The 11,906-nt window shown below is 39.5% G+C and overlaps 1 protein-coding gene across 1 annotated transcript in view; it reads right to left on the minus strand.

Moving 5' to 3' along the window:
- LOC104957680 (stonin-1-like) overlaps positions 1–11,790 on the minus strand; it is a 21,313-nt gene extending 9,523 nt beyond the window's left edge. The window contains exons 1-3 of the mRNA XM_010785336.1: positions 11,612–11,790; positions 4,593–6,523; positions 4,243–4,445 (exon numbers count right to left, since the gene is read on the minus strand). Coding sequence (XP_010783638.1) covers positions 4,243–4,445; positions 4,593–6,444 — 2,055 coding nt within the window. The 5' untranslated portion in view covers positions 6,445–6,523; positions 11,612–11,790. The remainder of the gene's footprint in view (positions 1–4,242; positions 4,446–4,592; positions 6,524–11,611) is intronic.
- Between the last annotated feature and the right edge of the window lie 116 nt (positions 11,791–11,906).

The following is an 11,906-nucleotide window of genomic DNA, read 5'->3' on the forward strand; positions in this document are numbered from 1 at the left end:
ACTCCGTTCAAACAACAAAACGTTCAGCTCTGTCGGGAATCGATGGCTATTACTTTTCTAATTCATAACTTTCATAATTCCAGAGATACATCCCATAATACATCACATTTTTAACATTGAAGTCAATGGAGAAATTCTTCAACTTCAACAAATCTTCATGCGACTTCAACTGCTAACTGTTCATTCTGTCACAACTTTTAAATCTGATTCTTACTTTTAGATATATTAAACATTGTTCAGACCTTGTTTTAGAGGTTTTCTTCACATTTTAACATTAACTACTAGAGTGTGTGATGTCACAGCTAGAGTGGAGGACAGCTTGAAATTCGCATTCATATTTTTTTTTAAAACTGCCATAATTCCCAAACCCTACATTCCTGAGACATAATTTATCATGACAAACGTAGGTAAACATCTCGTAGCTTGAAAAATGACAAATAATTAAGCAAAAATAATTAAACAAAATGCTTTTTGAGGGCATGAAGTGACAAAAACGTTCAACCCCATTGTAATTTCAGGCAGATATTTCCTCACGTTCCTGCCGTTCCTCACGGCAGCAGCCGCACACCTTTAGTTAAACTGCCAAAAAGGCCACATTATTAACCCGAAACTACACAAAAATTACACTTCAGATACTCAACTTCCTTGACATGCTTCACGTTTTGACAGTAAGGAGAATACTTACTTCCGGGTGTAAAATTCTCTGATATCCAATGGGAATGGACGCTCGTAATACAATAAAGGGGACATGATAATTATCTTTTAAATAACGTTAACTAAAGGGAACAATCTATTTGACACAGCTGAAGCTCTGGCCTTCCTTAAAAACTAACTAATTTAATAAAAATCAAAGCTGCATTACACACAATGCACTGTTTTTTTAGAACAAAAATATGTAACTAATGTAATTTTTACATTCTGACGAAAAATAAAAATGATACAAATAAAATAAAAGAAGCCTCCCGTGAGTTACTACAAGCTATAAAGTAGATTTAAAAAACGTTTTATAGAATAAAAGTTCACTGCGGGAAGTTGTAGAAATGCGTGTGTGCACCACGACAAAAGAGCCTCATTCACTTTAGATAGGGGTTGTTCGCGTGGTGCCAACACATAAATGTAACAAAGTTTGTGACTCCACCACGCAATGCGGTGTTAAGGAGTCGTGGTGGAGTAACGCATTCTGGTGAGATCAGGTTGCTAAAAAACGTTGCTTACCACTGGGCCTGTGTTGTTGTTCAGCATGATTCAGCGCAAAAATACCTTCTAGCCGTCGACAGTGGACTTTGGCAACACAATACACAAAGCTAACGGTGATACAGTCACATTGTTTTGCTCGCACCAACTTGACGTCAAGTGAACACAGGTGGTAATAATCAAGCTCCACCGAGAGTTGTGATTGGTGCCATGACCGCCATGTTTGTTTAGTTGGTCTCAAAGCAGCCTAATAATGACTTTTACAATACTTTTTTATAGTAGGCTATAGCCTAATCATTATAACACAATTTAATTATTATTTGTATTACTCATTTACAATAAAAGTTTTTTAAATGTTTAAATATTTGTCAAGCTCTCCTTTAGATATGGTGGGGGAATAGTGAATAGCAGTAGGCCACTTTACATTCATCCAGAGCCAACTGGGACCTCAAAAACATTCATATACCGAATATGGCTGTGGTTTAGTTGTCAGAAGCTCAAATGAAACATGTGGATTTCGATACTCAAACAGAACCTTTCAATATTTTAGTTTTTAAGTTACCCTCAATAGAATAGTCACACTGTTTCACTGCGTGCAGGGCTGAGTGAAATGTCTGATACCAAGAACAAACAATACCAGGAGTTAAAAAATATTTCACAAGACGCTTCATTTTGAACTCGGTGTTTGAAGCAGCATCTGTTTGGTAATGCTGCCACTCTTTTAACTCACAGGTTGACTCATCTGATGAGGAGGAGAGTGCTGGGACTGAAGGAAGCTGAGGCACTCCTTACTCTTTATTCCCACATATAACTAATATAATATTATTTATGTTACGTCCATTTTATTTGGCCATACTAACTTCATTGAAATCAGGTATTTAAAAATATATTTTAATAGAACTTACTATGGCCGATGTACTGTTAGAAACACTGCCCCCTATTGTGAAGAACCAGAACTAACAACTAGTGGACATCTCTAACTAATCTCTAATTATTTTTGTGTTAAGAATCCAGAAATGTTTTTTTATTGTGAAGGATTTGTTCCTACATGTTTTGTTAAACCATTTAGATTAATTGAGTGCAACTGTTTAACCCATCTTTAGAGTAAATACTGTTTTTAAAGGTATCTTTCAATTAAAGGTATACATTACATAAGTAAATAAAACAAGTATGAATACCCGAAGATCTTAAAAACACATAAAATCATTCAATCAACAGGATAGTGACTCATCACCACGGGTTCCCGGGGAAGTTGATCAAATAAAGTTAATCACACAGCAGCATGGAGGATTGGCATCAAAATAATTTTACTGAAAATCACATGTCATTTATTGAACAGCAGCCTGCCATAACACACTGCTGGGTCTCTCAGGTTCTCTACAAAAGTGTGATTAAAATATGTTAATTTGCTGTTCTGACACTCGCTGAGGTGTGTGTTTCATTTATAATTATTTAGCTCCTTTTCAAATTAATAATTGGCATATTATTGTGGCGTCACATGCATGTGCAGTTCTCCTGTGGCAACACGTTGAACAAGTACTTTAACCAGTAATAAACTCAAAGTTAGTTTCTGAACATCTGTCAAGAAATATCATGAGTCATTCAGCTTTAATCAAAAATGTTTACTCTTGATGTACATAACATCCAGCTTAAGCCAGGTACCTCATACAGAAAAGTCATCACTGAAGGCCTGTTAGCTTACTCTGAAGCTTCACTATTCTTTTGTATCCAGCCTACTCACAACCCAGAGGCAGAAAGATCACATAATAAAGATTTGATTTGTTTAAATAAAATACATTCCTCCAGAATACAATCTTAGTATAGTCAACGATCAGCCTGAGGTAAGCAACGCAAGTAATGAGTTGTATCTTTGTCAACACATTTGTGCACAGTAAATGTAGGTTAGTTAAAAACAAACCGATGTTTCACCTTGTAAATGCACTTTGTCTGTATTTTGCAAAAGCAAGACAATTACCCTTCAAATATGAAATCATTTGTTTAACTCTTAGGCGGGTGCACTTGTGAGAATAATTATATAATGCTGTGCTTGTCTAATGTAGCTTTGGAGCTTTAATTATAGTTTTACTGCCGAGCATGGCTGCCAATTGGCATTGGGCCTGAGTGAGTTCAACTAAATTGCTAATAATTGTGATTAAGTCCCTTTACACAAGTGTACATAATGTGACCCCCCTTCGAACCAATGCAATTGTCCAACTATAATTACAATACTATTGTCCTTTTTCAAATGTCAAATGTGTTCTGAATCTTAAGGCGAAGCAAGGAGAAACCTACATATTGCCTGCAAAAAAAAAAAAAAAAAAATGCCAATGACACAAATAAGGAAAATGTGGAGGATTCATACCAGAATTAATTAGTTTGAAGGTACGTGAACTTTAAGCATTGCCAAACAAAAAGAAGGGCTGATTTTAAACACCTGCTGATTCATACCTTTTCTCACATTCAGTGAATATTGCTCATTACTTAGTTGTTTATCTCATGCAGCCCGTTGCATCTACATTTAATAAGGCTGCCAATCATTCTGGAGGGCAGTGCAGATGATGCAAAGGCAAGCTTATATACAGTACTCATATAAACTGTGGTCATACAGTTAATAAAACTATTAAATGTAAAGTGCTATGCAAAAGGACCATCTTAAATTCATTATTAGGTCTAGACTAATTCAGTCTCAGTTAAAGGATACATAATCGGTTAAGCTCCATCAGAAATACTAGCAGGCTATGTGTATTTATATGAATTTGACACCGGATGTAAGCAGAAAGTCCATCATCACCGTTACTTTTGATCATTTTGTTGTCATCCCTTTTTCCCCATTGGCCAAATATCTTAGAGCAAAGGGATAACATCGTCTTCAGAGAGTCTTTGATACTCATTGTGTCATACACCCAGATTGCTTCTGTGACTCTGTTTCAATCAATTTCTTCTCGACCTCCACCTAAAAAGAGATAATGAGGTAAGTTGAACATCAATAAACAGTTTTCTATATACAAATTAAGGTAACATTAAGCAAGATAAAATAACACTGATTACCTGACAATGATAGCGCGTCCAACTGGTCACATTTTTCTGTGGCTGGATGTCGTTGGCAGTGCCCAGCGACTTCACCCTGGTTCCAGACACAACTGCGCCCATAATTTCACATTCCATCGTGACAAAAGGGTACCAGTCACTCGGGATCTCCTGATCAGATCCCAGCTCTAGCTTGCAGGAAAATGAATGGGGATGATCCACTGCTGCAGAGGGGAAACAAATGTCACTTTTAGTTAGAGTGTCACACCAACAAGCGGAAAACATACTTTACAAATGCACGAGGAGGCAAGGCTAACGAGCTAATGAGAAAATATGGATGGCTAAATTTGTATCTCTCAGGAATGTGTTACCCGAATTCTTTGCTGGCAGTCGGTCGATCCTCCACACGACAGCTGAAAATACATTCTCATACTTGACTGTGCCGATTGTCACCTGCATGACAGGCTGAGAATCTGCAGCGCCGACAGCACCCAAGCAGGCATTTCTGTTCATGCGGGCCTTCAGCGACCTCTGCCGCAACAAGGCCACTGTCTGCGTGACTTTGACCCATTCGCCTGGCACCGGCACACGGATCACTACATTCTCACACAGAGGGTTTGTGTCAGACACACTCCCCAAGGAGGGGAAGGTGGGTGTCATGTTAAGAAAGGCCTGGAGCTCCACGTAGGCGCCTTGAACTGTGACAACAGCCTTGACCGAGAAGGGAATTTCTGTGCAACCCAAGATCTCTGTCTTGTACCGCATCAGCTCCACCCTGCAGGCCTCGGGAGGTGCAAACTTTACCAGCCGGGACCTTTGAAACTCTGTCTCATTCACACATTTGTGGAAATGGCTATCTGCGATCTCCATCCACACTTCGCCATCCTCCTCTGACCCGTAGCTGGAGTCAAAGCGCAGCAGGCCGAGATCGTTGAGGGCAAGAAAACAATCCCCTAGTCCGTTGAGGAAAGAGAGACAGTGAATCTGGGTGAAGGCTGTCCGCTCGATGACTTCGCCAAACTTATCTAGTTGTACCCAGATATGATCGGTGATCTGCAGCGACAGCTCCTGCTCCTCGTAGTGCCGCCTCTGCTGGTGGTGCAAACACAACTTAAAGATTTCCTCCTCCATGGAGACGACCAGGTCCTGCATGTCTTCGTGGGCTGTGGAGCCAAACTTCAGCAGCTCTTCTGGCTCCGCCTCATGGCTAACCTCCAGCTTGGGGTGGTACCGTTTCTTTTCTGTGTACGAGTAATGTTCCACTTTGACAGAGAGGACTTTGCGGGGCTCGCCGTAGCTTTCCAGTTTAAGATCTGAGAGCCTGCATTGGGGGAGAAGCTGGAACTCCTTGAACGGCTTCTCCAGCCCTTTCTCGTAGAACATCTGCAGCACGCCTCCCGGCAACAGGCGGAGATAGATCGGCCCCCACTGTCGCGAGGACATGCGGTTCTTTTTCTCCGGAATCCGGAGCAAGACAGACCAGCCGTCTCGCTTTTTGCTACGAAATAGCCCCCGGGGAACAAACTGAGACGAATCCTCACTTAACACCTCACTCTTGCATCTTAGCTGTCTCCCGCCACCATTTTCCGTCTCTGCTTCCGTTGCTTTTAGGCCTTCCAGTTTGTGGCAAACGTAGGAGAGAGAGTTTTGGAGATGGTCACGTGGAGGCTCACTGCCGTCTTTGGTCCGAATGAAGAAACGCGGTAGGCTGCTCTGGGATTCCGATTCTGAGTCTGAGGAGGAGCTGTCGACATCTGCACTGTGTCTAGATCCATCCCAGAAGGGGTTATAGTGTCCTGAGTTTCCCTGGAAAGAAGGGAAGGGGATTGGTCCGTCTGAAGTTTGGTGCAAGGCCTCTGGCGCAGGAGAGGGAGCAGAGATGGTAGATGTACTCGAGAGACTGCGAAAAAAGTCGTTCTTTTCCCACGTGTTGGAGTGAAATGGGGAGGCACCGCTAGGAACCCCACTCACGGGAGTGCAAAAAGGCGTGTTACATGGTACACAGGAACTTCCACTAAGACTTGAGTGGCTTTGAGGGGATTCGAGAGAACTATTGAAGCTCCAGGAAGTGTCTCTGATTGGAGGAAGAACTAATTTCAAACCATTGGGACGTGGTAATGCTGCTTTGATATGCTCCGGTGACTGTTGGGGCTTCTGAGGGGATGAGAGTGGTGTGGTGTCATCTTCAAATGTGACCCAGTTTGAGTGATTTGTGGAACACATGGCTTTAGAGGGCTGATGACCTGTTCAAATCAACAATTCCTCCTTTGTTGGGATGGATGTCCCCCTGAGGCCTTCTCCTCTGCAAGAAACAACAAATAGGAATTAAGAAATGAAAAATGTTTTGTCTTAAAAGTCATGTTTAAAAGGCTAACTCAAAATATTCCTGGGGTAACACATCAGTCCTCATAAGAAAGCTTGAGCAAGTGAATTTATCTTGTTGGCAGAAAGAGAGAGAAAGAGCTGCTGGGGATATCAATAAAACATATTTCCTTAAGGTACTCCATTAAGAAGTAAAGAGAGACCGACCTTGAAAACCTGGAACGTGTGTACATATGTTAACACCTCTTTTAATGTTAAATCTGAAGCAAGCACTCCGCAATGGTGTCAGAGAGGTGGAAGGAGATTTTCTTCAATTGACACTGCAGATTACAGCTTTTGTTGATTTTCAAGGTTTTTGAGAATCTTTACGACAAATATTTATTAACTGAATCGTCTCGTAAGTTCACGGACACAACAGAATCAACCAAAGCATTTGTTAGAATTTCAACATAATGCCAGCTGATACATTTCTTTACTTGGATCATTTTTGCAAACAATACAGAAAGAGATAGAGCACTGTAGCCTTATTCTACAGGCAATAACTTTATTGAAACGTTTTTTGAACGAAGCGAGGGGTATTCACTATTATACATTGATCCCTGGTCAGGGCAAATAAGACATTATTGACATTCTTTACTAAGTGTTATTCTAGATGGTACGTTCGGATTGTGTGTTACAAAACCTGTTGATATTCATGAACATCTTTTGCTTCCTTAGTTAAAGTAACTTGCAATAAACTTTATTAAACAATGTTTCAGGCCTTTCACCTTCTTCAGGTAACCCTGCTCTACCTGCAGGGAGTCTTGCCTATGAACATGTTAACACTACACCTGCTAAACATCAGCATGTTTATCAGTGGACATCACTCTGTGGCTTTTATTCTTTGCAGAGTTTATACTGCTTGAAAAAGTGGAGTACTGGGTATTATTATCTTGATTCATGGGCGAGGACAATAAAATAGTTATATGATTCTTATTGTAATTCTAAACAAAGCATTGTGAAAGATACTCTCTCAATCAAACCTAGGAAAACAAAGATAAGTCTTTTGTGCAGGTAATTCTTGATGTAAACCAAATATACTCAACAGGAGAAATGTAGTTGCATCCAGAATTCTGACAAATTGACACTAGGTTTCTCAAAGTATTGCAGCACATAAGGCAATGTGTTCTCTACTGGAGAAGAGAAGGAAATGTAAATGCATCGACAAGGAAATGTTCCCGCTTTCAAAATAGAAAAGTTTTTGAAAGTTCAAAAGGTTTCGTATTGTTAATTGATGAGCTAAAACGTTTTTCTTTTAGTAACACCGGGCTCTAAAATGAGCAGAGTTTAAATATTTCATTGCAAGCCTTCTCTTAATGCGTGCGAGAAAAGTTAGCAATGGCGGCAAAGATCCTGCCTCATTACCCAGCATGCATTCAACTGTGAGAACCATCAGCAGCATGACGCTCTGGAAAGCTGGTTAAAAGGATAAGGCGCCATGAATGTTTTTATCCTCGCTAATGTTAGATCTACAGAACATATTTCAATTTAGGTATTAAATGTTGTGGAAATATTGCTAAAGAACAAGGGTATTCAGGCTTATTAGCCAATGGGCAGAGAAAAAACATGTTGGAATCTTTATATAATCTCAATCAATCACAGTGTGTTGTTTGATGTGCTGGCAGCTCGGCTCTCACAAACATCAGGCTCGCAGGCCACAGAGAAGCAGCTTTCATAATGTTGAAGCCTCATCTCCCCATAACATTTGTGGAGAAAAAAAAAAGAAAGCCTCAATTACAGCCTTCCTCCTCCCTTCAAGATCGCAGCCAGGAGTTGCATAAAGGAGACATCCAGTGGCAAGTTTCCTTTCGCTATAAATAAACAGGGAAATGGGAGCTGCTCGATTCAGGGTAGAGGATTGACAAGTCTTCAGTCAAACACTTGAGGACATCTATCTAATGAGAGGGTGTTTTGCAATGCCACGCAGACATTCATTGAGTTCAACCCCGCCTCTGCGATTTAGAGAATCAGTCAGCTTTGGTTCCAGGAGGAGGATGAGTTTTCCGCAGAGGTTACTGATAGACTTTCAAACACATTTCCAGTCTTCCTGGGTTCTACAGCAGGCGGTCCAGAAATGAAACGCTGCTAAATCTACAGAGGACAAAAGACTACATTCCACACATTCCTTGGGGACAAGAGGCTTTGCACACAGGAAATACCAGCCTGCTCTGTCCATGTGAACTGACGACAAATATTATCTTAATTTCTTTTTTTATCAAATTAAAAAAAATGCACTATAAATATTGGTTTGTCTCTGGCTGTTCCAAACAAACCAGTGACACCGAAGGAGCCTGGGGATTAATATAGGCTTATTACAGTCATTAGGTTTAATACAAATATAAATAAAACCATTCTGTCAAACTATTTTTACAACTTACACCGGTTTTTATTATCCTCCCAAGTCTTGGGAGATGAGGAAATCTCACAATTTCACACTCCTATATAATGCAAAACCTTTCTAATGAGGGTCCATTTTTGTCTATTTTACAAATACTGTTGAGGTTTGCTCTCCATCAAATAGCATAATTGCAATTAAGACAAAAACTACGCTAATCACATGCATTATCTCTGGTTTATAATACCTGATTATTACTATACTTACATGAATGACATCATGACTTGCTGGGGTAGGCAAAAAACTGAACGCCCCATACACAAGTACTTACAGTAAGTTTTAAATTATAATTATTGAGGAAAGCTGAGTCACAATATGTTACGAAAATATGCTTTCATCAGCTTTAAAAGAGGACCGTCAGCACTTTGATATGAAAACCAAAACTCCAAACGGATTCAAAAACAAGTGAAACTAACAAATGGAAAAGTTATGAAATAATGTGACCACGTATCACAATCACACAGACATGTCAATCCAAAAAGAGGAACAGCAGTCATAAGCAGATACTAACCAACAGGGATGTTAGAAAAATAATGATACATCTTGGAATTCATAACTAAGATGAATTGCAGTGTTTGTAATGAGCATCTACTTCAACATTAAAGTCAATTTCACAGGGTTTTTGTAATGTTGGTATTATCTGCTGTATTTCCTGTGTTATTTGCTATGACAGAAAAAAATCCCTCGATGACAGAAAGCCGGAACAGTCGCCTGACAAATGATGACTCAAAGGAAACTCTTGTGGTTTAAGAATAAAACTGCAGAGATAAAAAAAGAAAGTGAACTTTAACATGGAAGACAGATGCTTCCTGGTTGAAATGAGTTCCTGTTGGATCCCCTGGATAGTTCCTATGCGTTCACACTTTAGAGTAGATATTTTTCCTTAGAAAGGTCTCTACACAGAAAGAATAAGCCACTATCCGTTTTAATTTGATGGGAGAGTACTACCGGTGTGACCACAATGACTATGTGATCTAGTGTAAAGCTGAAATGTGATGACCTTTTTACAGTGGCAACAATTGGAGCTGTCTGCAAAGTGAAACAAAGCAGAAGAGAAAGTTTGGGTGTCTCCTCACACCTAATAAGCACAGTGAATACATCTATGTTATTTGAGATATATTATATCCAGTGCAAAAAAAAAGCATGAATTGAAAAAATAAACGGGAATGAATGAGAGAAGTGTCAGCTGAAACACTAAAACAGCATGTCCGCTATTACACTGCAAGCAGTTTACTCATTCAGTATAGTGAATCACTTTGAAAAACATTTTAGAGCATTTTTAAAGCAAAACTTTGAAAGAGGTAAAAGCTCATTTAAAGATAATATCTAATTAAATCAATAAAATACAAAACTGCTCAATTAAATACAGTCCACAATCTTACTCGATCTGGCAGCTTTTAGTTTTTAGATGTTAGCTAATGTTAGCACACTTTGCTAGTGGCCTAGATAGATATTGCTTTAAACGTTACTTTCTCATCTCTACTTTTTATTTTATTGTAACACTAACCATTAATGTCACGTAAGGCAACAAAGGCTATGGAATTAAACTGTATAACTTTTTTTTAACCTTTATTTTATACCTTAGAGACATATTCAAATGAAACAACTAACCAACAAAGTTGTGTTTACCGATCATAGATAGCAAATCGAAATCTCAGCAAAGAGACAACAATATCTACTTGTGGAAAATAATTGTTTCCTCATAGTTGAAACATTGTTGCACTTTTGTTTACCACCAGCGATGGATAGTAACAAAGTACATTTACTTAAGTAGGCTACTGTACTTAAGTACAATGTTCAGGTAGCCTACTTGTATTTTTACCTGAGTATTTTCAGTTGTTGCTAGTTTATACTTCTACTCCACTACTTTTTAGAAGTCAATATTGTACTACATTTATTTGACAGATTTGGTTACTTTTTAGGTTTAGATTATAAATTAAGTTAGATCTAAATCAGTTATTAAATACACTTTGAGATATACTTATAGGTTAAGATATATGTAAAGTTATTCAAATTAGCTAGAGCTACATTGACCAGTTGTGATAAAAACACATGGATAATCATAATAGTAACTCAATATATAGGATTCTGAAATGGGCTTTTACGCATAAGGAGTAATTTTGGTACTTTAAGTAGCCTATATTTTGATGCCGACACTTTTGTACTTTTACTCAAATTAGATTTTGAATGCACTACTTTTACTTAAGTAACACATCCGAGTACTTCTTCCACCTGTTTACCACACACTTTCTGCAGCGTGGGGTCAGTTAAATGCCAGACAGACCCACGAGTCGCCGGTAAACGACATGTTTCTAGTCGCCCATAACAACTCTGGCTGGAGAAAGAAAACAGTACCAGCATGCTGTCACCCACAACACAGGCAGGCCGCACACAGAGGCCCACTTCTGGGATCACTCCTGCGCCTTTGTGTGGACGCAAAACCTGGGTGAAGTTGTCACTCACTTGTTTAGTTTGCACAGTACTTTGTGAGCACACCAAACGCTGAGCTGACAACACACAGGGCTCACGAAGAGTAAAACCAGAAGCGTTTTTTAAGTCGTTTCTAGCGGACGTGAACTATTTCAGCTCTCTCAAAAACAAACCCAAGTGCGACCAGAAGAGTGAAATACTCACATTTCACAGCGTTTCTTCTCGTATGCAGGCCATGACCTGGAAGCGTCTGTTTTATCTGTACTCTTGATGTCGGCCGGTTTTCCTCAAAATGGCAGAGTGTAAATCCTGGGAGTTTTAACAGCGCTTCCCCTCCCGAGTTCACACAGACTGTCCTACAGCGGGACACTACAGGAGTGAACAGAGCGGCGCTGCGTTCAAGACAGTAGGAAATGTCTGTGTCAGGAAATAGGCGCGATCATCACAGCAAGTAGTGAAACATTCTCCTTGAGGGTACATCATTAAGATATTATTTATT

The sequence above is a fragment of the Notothenia coriiceps genome, unplaced genomic scaffold, assembly GCF_000735185.1.
Source record: "Notothenia coriiceps isolate Sejong01 unplaced genomic scaffold, NC01 NC01_scaffold00027549, whole genome shotgun sequence".
Taxonomy (NCBI): Eukaryota; Metazoa; Chordata; class Actinopteri; order Perciformes; family Nototheniidae; genus Notothenia; species Notothenia coriiceps.